Here is a 23,001-nt window from a genome sequence, read left to right on the forward strand (position 1 = left end):
TTCCCTCGGCAGAGAATTTTGTCCGACTTGCGTGATGAAGTCCACACGACACGGGAAGGACAAGGAGGTGTACATGGGCGTAAAGCCCAACCCGGACAGGCAATGTCCGGCAGCAGGCCGAAGCCCGAGACGCGGGGGCAGGCCCACGGCCTGCCTTCCGGTTCAGGGGATGGTCATGGGAGGAGAGCAGAGGAACACGGTACATACACCAAGTCTTAGTAAGACACACTGTGACAGACACAGGATCGATCCCTCTTATTACAGGCCTACAGGGCACGATGGCGCCCTGCACAGGCGGGACGGGTCATGCAGTAAGATCAGGGGCTACAGGGCACGATGGCGCCCTGTGCTGTGCTTCCCCATCTTGGATTGGATGCTGCTACTTCTCAGTAGTTCTCGGCAATCTTGGCGATCGAGTTGTACGTCCCCAGAACGGCGCAGACGGCGCCCAGCACCACGGTGAACACGCTCGCGATGACCTTCAGCAGTTGCAACGGAACGGTAAGTTACTGTGTCACTGTGCCAATCATTGTGGAGCTACGGCGTTGCCTGAATGACTTGGGAACCGAGACGAGTTTACCTGCGACCGTGTCGCTTTATTCCGAGCGATCTTCAGGAAGCACAGCGCGGGCATGATGAGCGCCTGAAGATGAAGAATAGGCAATCGGTGTTAGAAACAAGAGAACGCGTCTGTTAATCTGCTCATCATCTCTATATGCTGGTGGAATGCCACACTGTGATAAGACCGCTGGTGTCTCCGGAGACCGGAGATGATGCTGAGATGTGCTTCTTCACTTAGTTATCACCTTGCTATTCAGATATATACAGAGAACAGCCTTTGGTAAGAAAACAAACACACACAGATACATGTACAATGAGGTTACTGGATCTAGGCTTCTTTCACTACAACATCTTTTTGTCTCGACAGTTTTGTTTTGGTGCCTTTGTTTTCATTATACTTGTGTGATCATTAAAGTTCTACTTAGCACCCAAATTATGCTTCTGTCAATACAAGCAGTTAAGAGAAACAACATACCACAAGTATACTAAGAAGAGATCCAACGAGCGCCATCACAAGACCTGGAATGTGCAACACAACTAAGGATCACATGTTATACATTGATAAACCAGAAAATATAGCCTCCCCAAAATAACAGTTAAATAGAATTTTTGTACACGTGCTCCTTAACATCCATAGAATCATTTCTCATTCTATAGCTTCTGAACCTGCTTAAGAGGAGTGACACTAAAGACTGAATCATTCTAAAAACTAAAAGCAAATATGTTTTCTGAAAGCTTTCAAAACATCGACAACGGCTATGTTTCAATACATTAACAAGGTTGATATACCAAAACTGTTCATGAATCCACGCTTAATGAAAATGGGGTGCTTACGTACCAAAGAATGGCAGGAGAAAAGCAATGCATACAGTTGATGCAACAAGGGCAGTCCTCAGAGTAATAGAGAAGACTCTATCTGTCAGAAACCCTGCTGGACGCAGCTCTTCTATGCTGCGAGCCAATGGGTTTATCACCAAAGAATATCTGCACTCATGTAAGGATGAAACAACCCTAAATAGGAGTTGCGCACATTGACAAACACAGTGCAATCCTAGAAGCTTCGAATTTCAGAAGTTTGATGACTAAACATTCAAGGATACTTTGTGAAAGGAATAATCACCTGAAAAAAGAAGAAGGTGTAATAAGGATTATAAACGAAGGAACACAAAGGAACCTTAAGAACTGAACAAGGCAAACAAAGCAACATGTACCGTTGTCCATAGTGCAACTTTTGAAGCAAATGAATCTTTTGGAAGATTCAGAGTTATTTGCGATAGAGTCTTGTCTCCAAACATGAGATATCCCATGACAGCAATAGCACCATATATGGCTGTGCAAATTGCGAAGCTGACCAAGACAAAATATTATTCAGAAAGTTCAGAATTTCGTTAATCAAGATCAAATAAAGTCACCATATCAGAATGAGCTTCATACTTGACACAAAGATACCTACCATATGTACAGTGCCTTGTTGAACTTTGTGCGATCAGACATTGATTGGTATATATTCGGAAATACAGAGTGCCCAGCATAGCAAAAGCCATAGATCCCAATAGCAAAGGGTATACCATCCCACTTCACTGCTTTCCCTGTCATATGGAATCCTACACTTCCAGAAGCACCGACTAAACCGACAGATAGGAAAACCACAAGAGTTGCAAAGACACCACTCGCTGGACAAACAATTAGTGTATTCTAATCAATATGCTATCTTAATACTGTTGATGATAAAGTGAGTGAAAATGAAGTAGCATGAGAGCAGTGAAACCTGAAATGTAAGATATCACTCGAAGATCACGCAACCATACACTGGGCAAGACAACAAGAGCAAATAACACTCCAAAGAAGTGCCGCCCATCAGCATGAATGCCATGCCAATCGAAAATGGTGCTTGTGAATATTGATGCCAGATTATCACCTTCCAAATTAATGAACTCCACACAAAAGGACTGCGAATATATAGGTGGTTATAGTGAGAAAACAATGAAGTAGCACTGTGTTTTGCTCAGGATGACAAATTTTGCAGAACACAAAACAGGAAGAATGAGTTTCTTACATATAACTCTGTATACAGAACAATCTGCAGAGATGAAAACATAAGCATCAAATGGTTAGGAACTCAGTAGAAATAAGAGATTGGAAAAAATCTATTTCATCTATACAACGTGAGACAGTGGTTATTGCTTGTGAATATTGTTGTTTTCACTTTGTATCCATTGATGCTCGTCCGGAGATTCTCTAGCATATCAGATAAATTCTCTCCGTTTCATTTTTATAATTATAATAAATAAAAGGGAACTTACAGAGATGAGAAGGCGACCGATCCTCCCAAAGGCAGCCTCTCCAATGTCTGGAAATGTTTTAACACCATCTTTGCTCTCAAAACAATACTTGAGAAGAACCCCAGTGTAGCAGCAAACAATAGCGAAAAAAGCCAGAACCGCGAGGCTGGCCCATCCTGCCTCATGAATGGTGTATGGAGCGGAGAAAATGCCAATACCAGCAAGCACGTTGACCCCTGCGAACAACGAAGAAAAAAATGAGGCATGTCCAAATCCTAGGAAAACAAGCACCATTTTCAGTTACATAGTGTGCAAGCATGGCACTGTACCATTGAACACAGTTTGTGTTAGGCTGCATCCCTGAGTGATTGGGGCTGCTGTAGCCTCCTGGTGCAGATTATCTGGGAGCTTCCCATCACATATCACTGAACCCAAGTGTTCTGGTAGCAAGTTCTTGACTGAATCTTGCTTCCCCTCTGGCTTGTCCGACAGAAGAGGCAGCGTCAGGTCAGAGCCCAGTCCCCTGTCGTCGCCCAGGTGACCAAAGCCCGGAGGCGGAGCAATGGTGAAGGTGTCAGTCGCTTCCCTGAAAAAAATAAGCGGCATCCCACAGGTGAAGGAGATCGATCGTTAATAAACTGTTTTCAAAAGACCACCCATGCATTCGGAGCCAGGAACAAAATCATTCGATCGCTTTCGAAGCGCGAGCACTTCCGTCCGCTATCCTTGACATTTTCTCTCTCTCCAGGACGCAGATGAAACGAGATCGAGGAGAGAGTGAGGCGCGCACGCACCGGAAGCTCCGCGGCCACCGCTGGGAGTCCAGCGAACCCGCCTCCGCCTCCGCCTTGTCGTCCTCGCTGCCGGCGAGCAGGCAGTCCTCGATGTCTCCGTCCTCCATGGCCGAACGCTCCTCCTTCCAGTCCGCCGCCGCCGCCGCCATCTCGCCCGCGCCGCACGCGTTTCAGCGGCGGGGTTTTGGGGGAATGCAATCCACTCGCGGAGACGAGTGGGAATGTTCTCAGTGGTCGGGTTTGGAAGGCGCGGTGCGGCGGCGGGGGGAGGGGGTGCGAGCGCTGAAATAGAGGCGGTGCGCCCGCGCGCGGCGACGACGCGAGCTGCTCGGAGCGGCTTTACCGGACACGGGTGGGAAAGGCTGACGTGCGGGCCCGAGAAGCGGGAGGCGGGTTCAGGGGATGGCTGTAGTGGTCTCTTTACAACTCATCAAGACTCTTAAATTTTTTAGCTCAAAATTGTATAAAATTAGAGCTCAGTTCTTTGATTTTTTTAGTTCAAAATTTTGGGCCCTTTAACACCCCTAGGTGGGCTGAGTTAGCATGTACTTGGAGTACTAGGTAAATTGTGCGCTACGCCGCGCCCACTTGAAAATATAGAGCAGAATAATTTATGCTTATGTATGCTTTTGATTGTTGTGTATGGGCCGAATCCATGTTCCGCGTCGGGCTTTCTCTCTCCAGGACACGAATGGGCTGATTGTTGCGTCGGAATGTGTAGTATATTGGCCAGGTGTAGTATATGGGCCGTAGATTTTGTTTGGTTGGTTCGGCAGGTGGGAGCGGCAAATCCATGGGTCGTGTCGGACTTCTCTCTCCAAGGCCGGGGATACGTGTCGCTCCGGGGGCAGCCGGTTGCTCCCAGGCTCCCTCTCTATGGTGTATATGGTGTATAGTATAAAAAATACTAACTAGCGGTGCATGGCTTCGCCGTATCGGGTTTGTGACCTGGCGGTGTACTTGCATTTGTGTGTTTTGGACGCATGCAGAATCAGAAATGTGTTTAGGCGGCATGCAATGCAGAAGCCGAATGAACGGATGAACTGATAAGCTGCCAAAGGGAGTTTCATCATTCATGACGCATACGCAAAAAATCACTCAGGCTTGGGGCCCATTGGCGAAAGTAGATAGCTAGGGTCATTCCAAGCATGCAGGAGCAAGACGAGCGAGGGCACTTGTAGAGCAACGAAATTACTACAGATCTATGGAGTATATTACTGCTTTTCATTTGGTCAGTTTTAAACTGAGCGTACGTTGCAGTGGCAGGAAATAATAGATTAGTATTCCCTGAAATAAGCGCGTGCAATTGCAGTAGGGACAATCAAGGAGGTGTGCAACTAACTGCTCTTGCCTGACATTATCACTGACAAGATGCATGATGATATCTCGACATACACAGGAGGTGTTCCGTCGTGTCGGCTACATCGATCGCCCCTGGCCTGATGCACCGGAGGCCCGGAGCAGGTGTGATAAGTGAGGACCAGTCGCGCACGTACTGGAGCACAACAGTTGTACAAATCTGGTGGCAGAGAGTAGCCAACAACGTTGCAGGTGACGAGGTGAAAGCGCCCGCCCATACGAGCGAGACAAGGCTTCTTGCTTGGATCATCATCATCATCTGGCGATCAGGCGATGGCTCTCTCTTGCGAACCGTTTTTAAAGCCCACTAATCCATTATTATTGCTGAGCTCCCGGTCGAAACGCAATGTGGGAAAAAAAAATAAATCCCGGGAAAGGAGGAAAGGAGGCAGGCGGTGGCGCCGTGGCGGCGGCCGGTCCAGGGCGGGCGACGACGGACCGGACGGGCAGGGGGCAATTTTTGGGCTACGTGACAAGTGCGTCTATGGCGTATTGGGGAGACGGGTATGGAAAGAAAGTGGTGTCGGCCCCCGGCATGCATGTGCCCCGGCTGCATGATCAGCTACGCCATTATTGCCATGACTACCGTACCTGAGAGAAGAATCATCAACCAACTCTTGAGGACACGCATGTAAGTACAGTGGGCGAGATAAGCACTGCCGCGGCGGGTAACATGCGTGCGCAGCGGTGTGCTTGTCGCTTTCTTGATCGAGTTGTCGTCATCTCGAGGCGCCGGCCGGCGAGTTGGTTGTTTGCTCATCACTCGTTGCGACATGCACGCACACTTCATTTTTCTTTTCATTTAGGTTTGCTGATTATTATATAGCTTAGGAGATGATTTTTTCCCTTTTGTTTTTCTTCAGAGTCAGAGAGGAAGAGTACAAGAAGAAGAAAGGTGAGTGAGCAGCCAGCTATTAGCCCAGTCCTAGACGCTGTGACCATGTTCGTAGGCTGCTTGTACCAGAACGAAGCAATGGCGGCATGGCGCGGCCTACTTGGAGCATGTGTAGCATGAGCATCGCATCACAAGTAGAGTAGTAGGCATGCAGCATGGCGGGCCGGCCGCATGGGCTGGTTCTCCGTTGCTCCACGGCCCGCTTTTCCTTTTCGGAGGACGGGAGGAGCAGGTCCGCCAGCGCTCGCCGGGATCCCGCCCGGCGCCGCCGAATCGCGGCCACCAAGGCCGCTCCAGGCGCCCGCCCCCCGAGCATATGGAATGAACCCAGGCACCCTGCAGCTTCCCGCAGGCTGGCCCCAGTCTCCGATCCCGGCATGGCGGCATCCCTGCAGCCCCTCGCCACCCCCCCCCCCCCCCCCCAACCCTTCGTCCCCAGGTGCCGCCGAACGTGCCTGCCCGGCAACACACGCCTCGGCGCCGGCCCAATCTGCCGCCGCCCAATCTGCTGCCGAGCCTTCCAGTGCAGCCTCGCCCACGCGGCCACGCCTGCCTGACTGCCATCCCGGTCAGCAACTCGGCCAGTAATTTCTTGCACGAACATGGAATGGAGTATAACATATTAGTAGTGACCAACAATACCCATTTGATATCATTTTTCTAAAGAAGAATTACGTCCAACACCTTACAGCTCCAAAAGGGATAGATGATGAGCGTGCACGATATTTGTAACATCCGGCCCAATTTGGATAGCCCAGTAGTAGCCCATGAATGCTGCGTGCATGTTTAATACAACCTTACTAGTTGAGCAAGGGTGGAGCCAACTTATAAGCCCTTGTCCTCCAGCCATAGCACCTTCGGGTTGACCCTTTTACGCGAAGCGAGGACGAAAGCGTAAGTGAGGTGCTATGTGTAAGCGGGCTCGCCCCTCGAAAGGGCTGGGTTGTGCGGTGTTGGGGGTCGGGGTGTCACACCCGGTTTCAAAAAAAGATCAGATGTACCTCATATGTGTGCCAGGATCAAGTTTCATACATATAAAAGACGTCATAATTGAATATATCAAAGACAATGTTTAACAATGTAAAAAGAGCTCCGATAATAGACACGAAGGTCTTAACGTTTTACCGACAATATAAACGAGATCTTCAACAAAGCTTCCCACAGGAACTCGACTGGTGAACGCTCCTAGAACTCCTCAAAGTCGCTGCAGTAATCCACCTCATTGTTCTCTTTTGAACAGCAATTACACAAGGGTGAGTACTGTTATGGTTGGTACTCAGCAAGTGGAAGAAAATGCAAGGCCATCAAGAACAAGCTAAGGTTTATTGCAGTTAGCATTTTAGTTGGTCAAATTTTATTAGCAAACTTCTATTATCTAGATGTAAGTTTATACCAACCCACTTAAGCATAAGCAAAAAGGATCCAACATTTCAAAACCAAGAACCACAATTTAATTATTCTTCAAGTTCCATTATCATATGAGGGTCTGTATACTTTCCCCACAATTCGTGTCCCCCTGAGTCGCCCGGGTTTGCAAGGCCCTTAAACACTTCCTTTGGTGAGTGGCGAGGAGTCCACTATGAAGCCTTTACATAGACATGCAGAAAACTAGATAGCCCGCTAGAGTTTCAGTAGCAGTGTGGACCATAACCCTCCCTAATGGTCAGTACCTTAGCAAAGGCTACTACCCCAAGAGAACTGGGCTATACCCCATCACCGACCCCCTCCTTGCCCTTCCGGTAAGGCTACCAGTTAACTACACGCCTAATTAATCAGTTAAGGTCAGAGCCATATGACATTGTGGTTGTACAGTTTTCTTGGGTGGTTCTCCATGTTTCATTTAAACAAAGTGATCTTGTCCAAAAACCATGATATGACAGTGAATAAAATCATGTTTAACATTTTTCAAAGATTGCAACATAACCAACCCATGGTAAAGCAACTAAGCGTTTCTACCCAACAAGATATAAAACCCGGTGTTTCAAGACTTAGGTAAAAAGACTAGGTAAAGTCCTTAATAGGATTTCCATCAATTTCATGCATATAACAATACAGTAAAGTGTTTCATCATGCTATTATTGGGATCAAATGGAACATGTAGAGGGGGAAATCCACTTGCCTTCCTCGTTTAGTTGCTGGTTCTCTTCCTCATATACTTGCTCTTGCTCTCCCTCGAACGGCACGTCGTCTACACGCTCACACAAGCAAAACAAAACAATACAAAATAAGTAGTATAAAAACAATAAAAACAGAACTGAATAAGCTGAGAAAGATATAGAGCATGATGCAAGGATTGCGTGAGCGCAAGAATCACTAAAATCGGAGTTAAAACGTGAAAGATACGGCTAGATTAAGGTTCCAAGGACTTATTTGCGAGAGATTACAACTTTCAGGGGCTAGATCTGAAGAAACCAGGGGCTAAAACCTAATTAAACCGATAAACCGAGGGTCCAGAGTGTAAAACTAAGGTCCAGGGACGGCGGGCATAAAAACCAGAAAAGATAGGGGCTGAAACAAAAGAAACTGGATCTAAAACTAATTACTTTTGAACTAATCTGGACTTAGGATTGATTTTCAGAAACATCAGGGTCTCTTATGCAAAACTGCTAAGGTTGACCGGTAAGAGGCTGGGTTTGACTTCGGCTGTGGGGATTCAGATCCGTCGGATCTTGATCCAACGGCTGGAGGCGACTCTGGGCGGCTCGCAGCTCGGCTCTGTGTGACGCTGACGGCTCAGTGGGCGGCGCTGCGCGCCGGCAGCGAGCAAGGCGGCTGCGGACCACCGGAGCTCACCGAAACCGGTGCTCCGGGGCTCGGTTCGCGATGGGGTTTGGTGGGGAAGCAAGCGCGCGCGTCGGGGAGGACGATGGCATCGACGGCGGGACCGCGCGAGGCCGGGAGGTCGGTGCGCCATGGCGCACGGCGGCGGCGGGCTACGAACGCGCCGGGGTTAGATCCCTGGGGCTCGACTTCGTGCGCGGGGAGCCCGAGGAGGTCGAGGGGGCGACGGCGCACGCGATGAAGGTGGTCGTCGAAGGCGCGCGGGTCGGCGAGGTGGAGTGCCACGGCGTCGTGTGGCTCGGCTCGGCGGAGCTTGCTCCGGCGAGCATTTCCGGCCGCGTGGGGGCGGGAAGAAGAAGGGGAACGGGTTGTCGACGAAGGTATCCACCTCGCGAAGCTCCTGCGGCGGTCGGAGTCGAAGGGGAGGCGACGGAGTGGCGGATTGACGGCGGCGGCCCTAGCTTGGTGGTGGCGGCGCTGCTCTGTAGAGCTTGTGGAGCAGGGGCGAGGAGAGGAGGTGGAAAAGGAGGAGCGGTCGGGGCTTGAGTGCGGCTTTTGTAGGCCGAGAGGGAGGGGGAACGCCGGCAGAGGAAGAGACGCGGCGCTTGGGTGCGGGCCGGCCATGGTGGCCATGAATGGCGCATGGTGGTGCGGGCGTTACTGGGAAAGGGGGAGGAGAAACGGAAAAGGGAAGGGAGGGGGGCGCGGCGGCTCTCCACTGGTCTTGATGGCGCGGAGTTAAGGAGGGGAGGGGAGGCGAGCGGCCGCTGGGAGAGGAGCGGGCGGCTGGCGGCTGGCGGCGCTCCTCGCGGGGAGGCTGGAGGAAGGGGACGGGGCCGACAGGTGGGCCCCACTGGCGGTGAGAGAGAGAGGGGAGAGAGGTGGGATGGGGATTCTGGGCCGGCTCAGATGGGCCGACTGGGCCTTGCAGGAGAAAAGAGAAGGGGAGGGTGGGATGAAAGATGGGCCAGGCTGAGAGGAGGGAGAGAGAAGAAAGAAGTTTTTTTTTTATAACTCAAACTCATTTGAATAAATTCTTTTGAATTCAAAACAAAATTTGAATTTTTGGGTGTTACAATATTACATTGGCCTTCTGACCACAGACACACACACTTACTTGACAGCAATCTGTGTAACCTTTTTCTCTGAAGGAAATACAGCCAACCAGCTTTAACAATTTACAGACTCCACAGTTACAGACAGCGTAATCACAGGCTTCAATGTTAGATTCGTAAGCTATCACTCTATGTAGCAGTGTACTTTTCCTTTGGTTTTAAGAATTCTATAGGCACAAGGTGTCTGAATTTTTACAACATGAGAACATCTAGTTAACTTACAATCGTTCAACCTATCTCAGTCAGGAGTGTCATCACAATTCAAGCTTCGAGTTACCAACGACCCGATTCGATTCATGGTCTTATCAAGTTCGCTTGTAGACCCATTTCATGCAGCAGCAGATGCAGAAATAACCACTGTATCGAGCGTAGGACCTTTAGTCATCAGGTTCGGCTGAGAAATCCGGTTCGTCTGGCTTCCTTAGCTTAGGCAATTCTTTCGTGCTCTGAGGCACTTTCCTAGTCCTAGCTATGAATTTGAGTGCCAGACTATTCTTGGCTGGAGATTCATCTTCCTCATCCACTTCATCTAATCTAACGGAATTGAATGACTCCCTCATACTCAAGTCCTTTGCCATCTTCCTCCTCTTGTACCGCCGCCAAGCAGCTTGGATGAAGCACGAGGCCCAGGTTCGCCAGTGGTGCGAGTAGTACCGGAAAGTGTGTTGCAACTTCTTGCTGTGCAACCGTCTGAACTGACTGGCGACAAACTTGAGGTCCTCAGCCTGGAGGGAAAAGGCCTCAACTTCTATGAGGGCCTTCACAGTCCGAGTGGATGAAGGCAAGTTGGTAGTAGGCTTGGGGACAAGAGCCCATCCAAGAAGTTCCTCGCCGCAGAAATCACCAGGTTTCAGAGTAATTGAATTGAAAAAGCCTGTGCGGCCACCATTTGTTGTGGAGCTTTCCAGTTTCCCACGAATGATAAAGAGCATCTCAGTCACTGGGTCACCTTCACGGACGATATATGTGCCCTTTGTGCAAAGTGATGATACAAGACGCTCACAGATGGCGTCAAGAAGCTGATCATCCATCTGGGAGAAAAATGGAACCTGAAACAATACAATGAAAGGTTAGCACACAATCAAGCATAAGGCATCTTAGACATTAGTACACAAGGGATCATAAGGCAATCTTTAGTACAAATTAGCAATGATTTTCGTTTTTGGAAAGAGAAGTGCATAAGGATTGCTAAAAGTTATCATCTGGATCCTCTACTTTCAGTAATATTGGGATGGTACAGTAGTTTTTTGAGGTAATAAGTGCAGGCTGCTCAGTTGCCTACTTTGGAGAAAGAATGAAAAATTGATGAGTAATAGCCATCTAGGAGGAACACGCTTCTTTTTAGCAATGTAAAAAAGGGCCATAACATTCGCTTTTACCAAGAATCTGGTTTACCCAAGATATTTATTCCCAGCTCATATTAGAAGCCAATACCACCAACCTGCCTACAATCAAATAACTACTGTATATTTTATACAAGGAGACTCGTGACACTGGCAAATGACAATGTGATGCATACTTCTAGAAGTTAGGTATATAGAGAAACACTGAAATTATCCTTCATCCATAAGACCATAAGACAACAGTTTCAAACATTTGCTCGGAATGCACATATGCAGAAGCATATAAAAGAATTTACCCGTCGAACAAGACCCAAGCAAAGGTGGCGCTTAATGTCACGCCGAAGATCTGCTGGTAGGGCCTGCAATATTGATTCTTCATTCACACCCCGAGTGGCAAGCCACTTGTACTGGATAAATCGCCTCACCCTTTCCCGCAGCTCATGAGGCAGTTGGCGGTGTCTCATCCACTCTTCAGTATCTCTTTGCTTTAATCTCCATTCCTCAACCCTCACGGTTATAGATTGCAGGTAGGTCTTCAATCGTCATATTAAGTCAGAATGTTCCAAAGGAATGTACAAATCAATACGTCAGATAAAAACAATAGAATTGATGTTACATGAGCTTCTACAATACAAAGAGCACAATGAAGTGGGTAAAAAGTACCTGCACGTTTCCAATCAAATGCGCAAACAAGACAAGACCAAGTACCGCCAAGAATATACAATACAGAGTCTCACCAAGATAGGTACTCACAACAAGAGTCTGGCCATAGCAGCTGTTTGGAAAATGGAAGAAATATATATCATATCAACCATATATTAGGTTATTAACTTAGAACTGGTATTGTGTTCGAGAAAAACTTAGAACTGGTATCAAAGACTGACCACACTAGGTTGAAATTCGAAGCAATGAAACAGAAAAACTCTAATTGCAAATACAACAGTAAGATCCTAATAGTTTGTTAAACAAATGGTAATTAGTTTTTCTTGCTGAGATCCCCAATCCACCCATACAGTGGGATTAAACGAGAACTGATAACAGGTTTATGCAAAGGAAATGTAAAATAAGTTTCCATTAGGAACTCCAATTGACTATGATATGAAAATGTGTGTTCAGGAAATAGGAAATACCTTAAATTCTGCAAACCCCACCAGAGGGAGTAGAAATACTTCATCACAAAACTTTCAGCAGGTGCTTGATTTGTCAGTGCAGGCAGGAACATGCCAAAATCAAAATCGATGGTGTCATCGCTAGCATTACATTTCTTGAAGATGGTAGTAGTATTTGCCCAAGTTCTATTTGGTGTGTCACAATCTAGGAACTTAATAGCACAACCAATTTCATCCCTGCAATTCTTCTTCCAGCAGGCTGTCTGGCGATCAACAGATAGCAAATACCATAGTGCACCAAGAACCTGACAGAAGAGGAACAAAGGATTAAAACTTTGCAACACATCTAACGTGGAATTTTCTATACAAGATAGAAAATGATGAGAAACTCCACTTGTGTATATGTATATCATACATGACTAGCTATCAGATAGAGCACCAGGTTGTATGCAGCCCCTTCCCAAGCAGTCTTTGCGACAACTCCAGTAGCTTTGACAATTTCATAAGTTAAGGGGAATATGAGATACAATCTTGGGAGATACTGAGCAAGAACTATAAGAACCAGAATGTTATTGTTATGCTCAGAAGTGGAATACTTTATAGCTGGTATCACAAACCAGATAATGATCTGCAAATAAAGTGTAGATAAGTGAGCATAAGGTATAGTGCAAACTGAGGTATATGTTAAACCTAATAGCATGTTCCTTTAGTTTCCATATTTAATAAACAATTGTAACCCTAAGGTTTTTTTCTTTCGTCTTAAATGAAGGGGCAGTGCTCCCACCATTCAAAAACAGTGAGGTACATCTGTCCAACTAAATTTGGCATAAGAAGTTGAGACAAGTGTTTTTTTAGGTCTGCGAATATAATAATTTTGCACATGCTTTTTCCCTTGTATGATTTCTGTGTATAAGGCATTATGGCCTGTTTGGTTGCAGCCTGGTCCAGGCAGCACACCAAGGCATTGAGGCCAATGTTTACTTGGAGGCCTGAAAGGCAGCTCGCCCGCTGCAGTCATCCAAAATTGGATGCCTGGGTGCGCTGTGTGGGCCAGGCAGCTCTTCCCAGTCACAAAGCAAACAGGCCCTGGATTTCGGATGCCTTGGGCCAGATGCGCTGCCAGGACGCAGCTGTCTAGCCCAGGGTCCCATAAAAAAATGCCAGCTAAATGAGAAGGAACTAGGACAAACTAGATATCGCACCTCATTAAAGAAGTTCCATATTTAAAAGTCAATAGTAGTGACTATTAAGATCGTAACTGACAAACAAACATGATGTTAAGATTTGACCTATTTATAAAGACATGAAAAGCAATATGTCTGTTTGGCAAATGGATGCCACAACAAAAGCAGGGAATCCCTCCCTATCAGGCTTGAGGTACTTGTTTTGAAAATAAAAAATATGTGTACTTGCAAATTTTAGAAATTCTATAAATAAATTCAATAGTGTCATATGAAGGCTAAGCAACTATCTCTTAACTTCTACAATATCTCTAAGAGACATTTACGATCTTAAGTGCCATTGAGGGTAAAGATTACCATGGTCGAACCTAAATGCCATCTGTTTCTCAAAAGAAAAATCAGGGCCAGCTTGGAGATAGAATGGTTGAACAAGCAAAGTATTGTAATTAAAGTGTGACCTGTGCTGCATCAACACATACTATCTATAAAGGGTATTTATTCACAAAATGTTTTGAATTGCAGCATCGCAATGAAAACTTTATGTTCCATACCATATTTGTATCATCATTGCAGTCAATAATTACCTAAAATAATATTGATGGCAGACAGCCTAATACCAGGGATCATTACACTAGTAATACTAAAGTTAACAAGAACAAAAGAAAGAGTACCAAGCTACCTGTGGCAAAGGCAATGCAGCCACCACATCAACTGCAAAGTCAGATCTCAAATACTTCCATGCAATTTCCCTGGGATTTGTGACAAGATCTCCTCTTCCAAACACCCTCAGAGTCGCGCTCGGATTGATATACGCGGTTCTGAACTTGATTATGATGTGCAAGACGTATAGCAAATCGGTGACTGATCGAAGCAAGGTAACAATGACGGCTAAATGGGTGTCTGTCCCAACACAAGAAATGGAGCTACTGTAGCTGATCTTGGGCACATAGAAGTAGAGAGGGTCTATAAATAGCGCCGCGAAGCAGGAGACGAGGAAGACGCGGTGCCATGTCAAGATGAAGTCGCTTGACGGATCAAAAATCTTGTTGTACCACTGCTCATCGCCGGCTACAAAAGCCCTGTGCTTCTTCGAGGTCCCCACACCGAGCTTGCTCGCCGCGAGCCCCGCCTGCTTCTGGTGAAGCGGTATGGCTGGCTTCATTGGCGGCTGCCCCGGGGGATCAGACGATCCCCGAAAAATTCTGGAGAACAATCTGGTTGCGCTGCCCCACCACGCAGCAAACAAATCGCAGTCCATCCCACAAGGGAAGTCCCGGATTTGACTGCTCGTGGCAAATAAACTGAAGACTAGAACAGGGCTAACCCTCAGAACGATCCATCCAGTTGCTTCCTTACCAGCAATAGGAGAAGTGCTTCCGAGTCCCAATGGATCTGCACTTGACACAGGAGTAGCGGCGGCGGCCGCAGCGGACGAGGACGGAGAGGGGAACTGGAGAGGGCGATTCGAGCCGGCGTGCCTGGGGAATCAACTCTCGCGGGGCGCTCGGATGCGCTCGGCGGCGCGGGCAGGCGATGGGGGTCTTGTTTGGTGGTGGCTGGCAGCCTGGCACCCAGAGGTGAGGGCGACGACCCGGGCGCCGGCGAGGTGCCGGAGACCGGCCAGGCCAATCCGGGAGCAGGAGCAGGCAGGGGCAGGGAGGACAGCTAGGCGAGTCGGCGGAGTTGGGAAGAGCCGGCGGCGAGGAGTTCGAGAAAGGAGGGGGGCGGGGCGGGGTGGGGGAGGGAGCAGAAACTCCCGGGGGGTGCGGGTGCCTCCGCGCTCTGGGTTAATTACTTTATTGTCTCTGCTAATTGACGGGCTTTGGGTTAAAACCTGGGGTTAGTGGGGTTGTTTTCACCGTGGTTAGTGCTAAGAGCGGCGGTAAATGGAGGTTTTCTTTTGGGGGTCCGGGCGTCCGGCGATGATGAGGAGAAGACAGAAGAGGTGGGCAAGTGGTCGCCGGGGAGAAGACGAGTCGTTGATAACAAGCAATGGTGGGCTTGGCTCCTGGAACGGGTCAACGGGTTCGACTTTGGAGGGATTCCGAGACTCCATTGTATAAAGTATACTGTCGTAAATGGGAACGGCTTGGCTTTGGCAAAGGCCGTGACGGACGCCGTCTGTCGGACGGCCCCAACTTGCGAGGAGGTTGAAACCGTTGAATGGAGGAGCTGACGTCCTGCTTGTTACAGTCTTAGCATTGTGCTGGCATGATCAAGAACTCGGGATCACGAACCAGCTGGCCAGCTGGGCGGCTGCGAGTAGGTCCCACATAGTGCGGTCCTCCGTATCCTCCCCATCAAGGAATGCGCTGCTAATTGGTAGCTTCATCAGACACGACTCAGGTTCATCATTTTGCGTATAAAAACGCAAATATTAGGAGTCGCTCAGGTGATTAATAGTCAAATCATCACATAAGGCTTAATAATTATTTTTTGTTTCCGAACAAAATTTTTATATTGCTGAAACAATTAAAAAATGTTCGGAACAAAAAAAATTATTTGTTCTAGCACAAATTTGACTGAATTACATATGCAGGTCGGTTTGGTTATGCTAAGTTCAAAATATAAAATCTGGAATGGATAGAACTAGTGTGACAAGTTTTTCTAGGGTCACCACACGGCTGACTCCCCAACAGCGCCCGACATAAGGGGTGCGGAGCGGGGGCGACAATCGCCGATTGCAGCTGCCCTTTCTCCTCCGTGGGAGTCGGAAAGGGCGTCGCTCTCCACTTGCAGTCTGTTCGGCTGGTAGAATAAATAGTGCTCGGCTGGTAGATTGAATAGTATTGTGTGAGAGGAAATAAGCCGCAATAAGCCAAGTCGAGATAAGCCAAACAGACTCTTGGCCTTCCAAATCAGCGGGCTTCTTTATAAAAAATGTCGCGAGCACCGAGCAGTACGTGCTGCTTGTCCAAGTCCCTCGTAATTTGGCGCGCATGATTATCCGTTGAACCGAGTCAAAAGACAAGCAGACCGCACGGCGAAACGCCGCCGAGCATCGACAGGAAACCGGATATTTTTCATGCCACGCCCGCACCGCGCCCACAAGTTGTTCACGTCGGAACCGTAGCTAGGCGCTGGCGCTCGCGAGCGGCATGCGGCAAGCGGATCACGAGCAAGCAAACCAGCAAATAATTGACGCGTCCGCCCGCCGTGCCCAGCGCGGCGGCCTGCCCGAGCGGTACGTCACGGGAGAGACAGGACAGGAGTAACGCGGGGTGGAGTGGAACGGCATGCGGAAGCTACGCTGCCTCTAGTACACGTCTGGAGGTGCCAGGCAACCAATCGCACGCCGCCGCGTGGAGGCCTCGAGGGGCGAAAAAAGATTTAGCATGGCGAGGCTGCAGCTGGTGCAGGAGCGCGAACTGATCATCTCCGCGCGCGGCAGCTGGACAGTGGACAGCTGGTGGAGTGCAAACCCGAGACGGCGAGACCGAGAGAGGTCGAAACGAGAGGGAACGCACCTCTGACCTCCCTCTCTCCTCGAGTGCGGATCTTCTTACGAACGAAGTAGAGCCTCCTCTGTGCCGCTTTGTTTATTCGATCGAGCCAGATGATGATTCTAATAAGAAACCAAAAGCCTCCTCTGTGTCTTCGGATGTCGCGCTCCTGATTTCATTCGCCAGGTTTGTAAACGTCCAAGGTGTTGTTGTTTATTAATTAAAAATTATTATTAATAATAATATTTAAAGTTAAATCACGTGGACGTCTGACTTAGTTCCCACCAACGAACAAAAGAGACAATTACGGCCTAAAAATATATTATTGCACAACTCCTACCTGTCTTTTTGTTCCAGCACCTGGTTTAGATGAAAAATTCAAAATTCAAAATTCCAAAACTATCACAACGAAATGTGTATGGCACATACATGAAATATTAAATTTTGATGAAATAACAAATTAATTGCATAACTTGCTTGTAAATTACACTTATAAATTACGAGACGAATCTAACAAGACTAATTATGCCATAATTAGGCATTAATTTGCTATAGTAAATATGTGCTAATAATGAATTAATTAGTCTTAATAAATTCATCCCGTAGTTTACAGAGTTCTATAATTAGTTTTATGATTATTTATGTTTAATACTTCAAATATTAAAAAATTCTCATTTAAAAACACTACACGAAACAACTAAACAAGTCCCAGAAAAACAGCCTAGTATAATAATGCGCTTCGTTAGCTCCGTAATACCGACACCTATGTGTTTGGCACCGCATGCCTCGACAAACAGTCCCTCAAGACACATCTGGACAGAGCTAGTGGCCAAACAGGCAATCACACATGTGCACAAAGCGTACAGTGTAAAAGACGACGGAAAAACAAGCTCGACACTGAGCAGGCCAGCTCACATCTGATCCAAAGGCCGAGCTAACGATAAAACACGACTGCCTATACCGCGGACTTGGCAAAAGTTCGACGACCTTTAACACGCCAGGCATACATGTTCGGCTAACTAGGAGTCAACTAGATTTGATGCACGATATCGTCTCTGGAATAGATGCACGATATCCTCTCTTGCTATGCCAAGCAAAGCAATGGAAAGATCGTTTAGAACCACCACAATCAGCAGAACAAGCCAGTCATCATTTTATACCAATTGTGCATACGGAAAAGTGGGCTTTAGACACGAGTGCACAAAACTACAGTTGATGTATAACAACTGAGAAGACCAAGCAGTATGAAAAGGGTAGGATAACATTGCCGAGATGGGTAAGCCCAGCACTGTGAAGACAAGTTCATCATTATAGGGCACATTGGAAAGGTCCTCACTCAAGATCATACCTCAAATCTGTACATTATTTTGTGAACATAATTGCATACAATTACAATTATATTTAGAGAAAACATGTTTATACTACAACTGAACAGGTCCGACAACACTGATGAGAAAAAGAAAACAGCTTAAGTTATGAATAACTTACCACAAAGCCAGGCACAACATAAGCATTATCCAAGTTCCGAACAATAACTTACCACAAAGGCACAACATAAGCATTATCCGAGTTACGAAGAATAACTTACCACAAAGGCACAAATAAGCGACCAATCATGGTTTTGCAGTGAAGGCAGGACACAGGGGCCATGGAGTGCAGAACCAAAGCCACAATGAATAAAACCAAGTCAATCGAAGGCTGTGCCTCTTGCTGAAGTCAGCCCGATCAAGTTCCTTAGATGCCCAGCTAGGTGCAGATGAAGGCCCACACTTCGTTCACCCCAATCCCCAGCATGCACAGTTGTAGATTTATTTTCACACAGCAGAGTTAGCAACATGCTGTGTTCTTGTTCTATGAAGAAAATCAATGGAACTATTACTTTCACCAGCTGCATTTGTTAGTACCCTGTAACTCAAACCTTATCAACTATTTGGAGGAAAGAATGTTACTATAATTTGTGACGAAGTAGCATCGTCGGTGAAGAATTTCAGTCATGATGACTTGATGAGACATCGAAGGCAGGGAGTAATAGAAGGTTGGCATTCGTTTGCAGGCAAGGGCGTGCGAAGAATGAAGGACGAACAAAACCATGCAGACTACAACTGAGAGCCGTAGATGGCCGAGAGTCGTTTAAGCAGAACACGCCTTTTTAACACACAGAAGAAAGGTAATGTCTTAGTTGCATAATACATCCAGATCATAATATCTTTAACAGCATAATCAAGACAATCACAATATGCTAGATAAAGTATTAAACCTGAACTGAAGTCATGCAGTTGACGACAGTTCTGAATTTGTTCTTAGCAGCCAAACCAAGGAGCAAGTTCTCACACAGAACAAGAATCAGGCACAGGCTTCAGGTCACCAGTATTGGCATCATTATCTCTGCAAAACAGCATGTGACAATGTAAGTAAGCTCTATAAATCCGTCTAGCGGCTTAGAATTGAGGATGTCACTGATTTGCATTACCCATTAGCCTATAATGGTTGCTGTTGCATTACGGCGACCTGCTATAGCTGCGTCCACGAGCTGGAGAAGGACTGCGGCGCCTCGGAGAGCGGTAACGAGGGCTATAGCTTCTGCAATCAGAGTAGTTAACTTAGTCGGAGCTATGTACTATGTAATTTCAAAAAGAAAAAGGAAAGGGAAATAGAGAAGCCTGATAAATGACAATATCAGTTTGGCAAAGTAGAAGCAAAAAGGCAGGCTAGCCAAGCCCATGATGAATCGACAATAGGAGAGCATTAAAGCAAAATCATATCAGTTTCCAAACAAAGAAATAACCAACAAAGGCTGAACAATTGAGTCAAGAGTTAATTTACACAATCAAAATCTACAAGCTAAACAAAAAGAAGAAAAACCTGGTTACCTTCTACTGTAACTAGGACTCCTTCGGTATCTGGGGCTGCGGCTGCGGCTGCGGCTGCGGCTCCTACTCCTGCTGCGACGTCTTCCACTGCCTAGACCTCCAGAGCCAATACGCAGGCGACATTCACGAGCAAAGTGCCCAGTCTCACCACACTCGTAGCACTTCGACTCAGATCCACCATACCGATCACGACCACCACGGCCACTGGAATTACGAGATAGCTCAACTCTCCATCCATTCTTACCTACATAGAAAGCATGCATCAAAGTATAGTTAATGCCAGCTATGAATAAGAACTAAATGATTAACAAAATACAAATCCAGAATTATCAAAGTTTTGCTTCATTCACACAAAGGTTAAAACTGGAAGCAAGTGCTACATGTACAGCTGATCAAATAAATTTTCAAACAATTTCAGGAAATTTTGCATGAAATTAAAGAATGCCCAGACAAAGCAAGTTCAACCAAAACACACAGATACATACCATCTAGATCACGAATTGCATCCTCCGCATCCCTCCTGTCATCAAAATCGATAAATGCAAAGCCAGGTGGTTTACGTGCAACCCAGACACTGCAGTAGAAACAACAGTTAGCAAATGGCTGCAGAAGAAACAAATCTACACTTAATATTGTAAAAGATAGAAGCCAAAAAGGATATGCAACCGGTACAACTGATCAGCTCACTAGAACCGACATGAAGATGAGTATCAATGAATACCCCCGACACTTCTCATATAAGAAAAAAACATTGGAAGGGACTGAACATTGAACAATGAACATAACCATCACAAAGCACCTCTCTAAATATGAAAAACTTCTATAGGTGGATGATATTTTTGGATTTGGACAGTGAAGCTCAGAAGTTTGACACCACTGTAATCAAGGCGGTCGGAGCCTTTCGAAAGGAAAGATCAGTGTATGAAACAGGACTAATGAACTGGGAAAGAGATTTGATAATTTCAAGCTCAACATAAACATTTGACCAACAATATGAGGGAAGTGAAATCAAGTTGGTTATGCACTATTGCCTTCCCCAATAATTTATAGAACCAAATCTTTGAAGCATCATGAAGCTATTACTGCTACATGAACATTGTTATACACAAAATAAGCTTCTAACAAAAGTTACCTTCGCAGAACTCCAAAAACACGAAACTCATCTTCAAGTTCCCCAGAAGTCACCCGGGCATCCAAGTTGCCAACATAAACACGGGCCATTGTGAACAGATTCCTGAATTCAGTCAAGTGAGGAACATTTTAGCTAATTAAAATATGGATTCTCAAACAATTAACCAAAAGAACACATTCACAAATGATATGTCTAAAGGACAATAAGGGCAAGGGACAAGTATCTGAAATCAAGAACCACCCCACTAAACATCACACCAACACCACATGCCTTGAATCGTAGTTCAACAATCTGTATGATTGTACTCGACAAACACGTCTACCAACTGATGCTTTTACTGCTACAGCTGAAGATTTGAAACGTGATAAATTTCCCACAATGGTAGTGAGAATCGTAATAACAAGGGGAAAAAAACTACCATGCTTGTTTGCAAAGCTAGATCCCTAAACCAAGGAAGTAACTCAAGTGATACTACTGAGCAGCAAACCTAATAGGCGTCAGGGGAACACGCTATGAACGCGCAACAACTCCACGGCGAGATGGGCACGGTATGATCACTCAAAACAAAAGGGGCTAGCGAATCGAACCACCTGCCGACCAGACGAACCGCAGAATCGCCCGCCCAGAACACGAATCGAGAGGAGACGGCGGCAAACAACAACAGATACGTTTTTAGGGTTCCGAAATCTGAGGCGACTAACTGATGCGGATACAGACAGAGACTTGATACGAGATCAGAGGGGGTTGGGTTTACCTGCGCGGAGACAAGAAGGGAGCAGGCGCGTGGAATCGGCACGGGCAAGTTCCCGCCCCCGGCGGCTGCAGGCGCGGCGGCGGGCACAGGGCAGAGTGAAGCGAAGCTTCTGGTTGTGTGTGGAGGCGACAGCAAGGAGACGGGCACGCCATATATCGGGCGTTCACGCGAGCCGTATATTCGCGTGGGCCTTGTACCTTGTTGCACCTTAGCCCAGCTTCCGCCCGGCCCGGCCCAGTTGTCACCATTGCTTCCCTAGTTGGCTAGTTCCCTTCGCCCACCTCCCTCCCCATGTCATCATCGCCAAAGGGAAGAAAAAAAAGTTAATTTATTCTGTGCCATTATAAGTTTCAAAGTTCTGAGTTCTACCATTAAACTTCATCTATTTGAAACGGTGCCATTACTAATTTGGAATACACTGATTCATGTCATTTTGTACATCTGAAACAGCCTTGGGCCCATGTGCAGGCCCGAGTATTTCCGTATTGTCTTTTCTGCCCCTGCCCGTCGGCCTAACCCGACTCGGGCTCACCCAACCGGCGCCGTGGTTCTCATTCCTCCCTCTCTCTCCCTCCCTCTTCCCCCGAACCCTAGATCCCCAAATTCGGTGGACGGCGGCGAGAGGCGGACGGCGGCGAGGGCGGACAGCGGCAGCGGCCATCTGCATCTGGTGGTGGCGAGGACATGTCGGGGAGCTGGGCCGCCGAAAGTCCAATGAAGTCCGCCGCATCGTCGGGTAGCAGGAGCAGGGGCAAGGTCGAAGGTGAGCCACTGCCGCTGATTGATTGTCCTAAATGTAGGGTTCCAGTTGTGCAGCTTCGAAACAAGAAACCTGAATTGTACGGGAAGATCTTCTACAAGTGTCCTAACAACTACCCGGTGAGTGTGATTCACACTGCTAGCAGTGACAGTCTGACAACTTGGAGTTGGATTTTGGGTTGATGATTTACTAGACTTGTATCTGCTTTCTGTCAAGACGATGAAACTTGTGGTTGGTACTGGTGGGAAGCTGATTATGTGAACTATTTGCAAGGAAGGAGAATGAAGGAACTCCAAATGGTCCAAGCACATGAAGCTGCAAGAGATGAAGTGTTCAGAGGTGGAGTAGTGGAAAGCCATGCTGAAACTGACGAGCTGGTGCTGCAGATTAGGGAAGTGAAGCAACAAATGGGAGAGTTGATGCACCAGATTGTAGAGCTGAAGCAACAAGCCAACAATTGCGCCAGGGAAGAGTATTTGCAGTGGACAATGCAGTTTTAGCAGCTGTGTGTGTGTGGGTGTTGTAGTTGGGCTAGTTATGGCTCTGTTTTGTAGGTGAAACTTGAAGGAACTTGAATGTTGCTATTTCAGATGAAATGAAATGTCTATTTCCTAGGTACAGA

The 23,001-nt window shown here is 47.0% G+C and overlaps 3 protein-coding genes and 1 long non-coding RNA gene across 6 annotated transcripts; all 4 read right to left on the reverse strand.

The window, feature by feature from the left end:
* Positions 1–204: 204 nt before the first annotated feature.
* LOC120644518 (amino acid transporter AVT1A-like) lies at positions 205–3,928 on the reverse strand. The gene is made up of 12 exons (XM_039921152.1): positions 3,638–3,928; positions 3,173–3,429; positions 2,865–3,079; positions 2,618–2,641; positions 2,330–2,510; positions 2,015–2,234; positions 1,773–1,908; positions 1,662–1,681; positions 1,400–1,545; positions 1,037–1,080; positions 581–643; positions 205–479 (listed from the first exon to the last, which is right to left on the reverse strand). Exons 1-12 carry the CDS (start codon positions 3,784–3,786, stop codon positions 387–389), a joined length of 1,548 nt encoding a protein of 515 aa, XP_039777086.1. The 5' UTR covers positions 3,787–3,928; the 3' UTR covers positions 205–386.
* Positions 3,929–6,902: 2,974 nt separating this feature from the next.
* Positions 6,903–9,507, reverse strand: LOC120644531. The gene is made up of 2 exons (XR_005663792.1): positions 9,061–9,507; positions 6,903–8,079 (listed from the first exon to the last, which is right to left on the reverse strand). It is a non-coding gene; the product is annotated as an uncharacterized LOC120644531 (long non-coding RNA).
* A 282-nt stretch (positions 9,508–9,789) lies between these two features.
* Positions 9,790–15,305, reverse strand: LOC120644501 (cyclic nucleotide-gated ion channel 17-like). Its single transcript, XM_039921131.1, has 6 exons — positions 14,100–15,305; positions 12,655–12,867; positions 12,261–12,544; positions 11,794–11,905; positions 11,427–11,663; positions 9,790–10,836 (listed from the first exon to the last, which is right to left on the reverse strand). The coding sequence occupies exons 1-6, from the start codon at positions 14,676–14,678 to the stop codon at positions 10,165–10,167; spliced, it is 2,097 nt and encodes a 698-aa protein (XP_039777065.1). The 5' UTR covers positions 14,679–15,305; the 3' UTR covers positions 9,790–10,164.
* Positions 15,306–18,190: 2,885 nt separating this feature from the next.
* LOC120644526 (serine/arginine-rich splicing factor RSZ21A-like) lies at positions 18,191–21,786 on the reverse strand. 3 transcript variants are annotated; one of them, XR_005663790.1, is made up of 8 exons: positions 21,620–21,786; positions 20,866–20,967; positions 20,219–20,307; positions 19,734–19,977; positions 19,334–19,443; positions 19,121–19,248; positions 18,813–19,008; positions 18,191–18,714 (listed from the first exon to the last, which is right to left on the reverse strand). XR_005663790.1 is itself a non-coding variant. In XM_039921167.1 (6 exons), exons 1-5 carry the CDS (start codon positions 21,769–21,771, stop codon positions 19,362–19,364), a joined length of 669 nt encoding a protein of 222 aa, XP_039777101.1. In that variant the 5' UTR covers positions 21,772–21,786; the 3' UTR covers positions 18,198–19,248; positions 19,334–19,361. The 3 variants fall into 3 exon arrangements, 1 of the variants encoding a protein (XP_039777101.1); XR_005663789.1 differs by having other exon boundaries at positions 18,191–19,008; XM_039921167.1 differs by having other exon boundaries at positions 18,198–19,248.
* Positions 21,787–23,001: the final 1,215 nt, after the last annotated feature.

The sequence above is a fragment of the Panicum virgatum genome, chromosome 1K (genome assembly GCF_016808335.1).
Source record: "Panicum virgatum strain AP13 chromosome 1K, P.virgatum_v5, whole genome shotgun sequence".
Lineage (NCBI taxonomy): Eukaryota > Viridiplantae > Streptophyta > Magnoliopsida > Poales > Poaceae > Panicum > Panicum virgatum.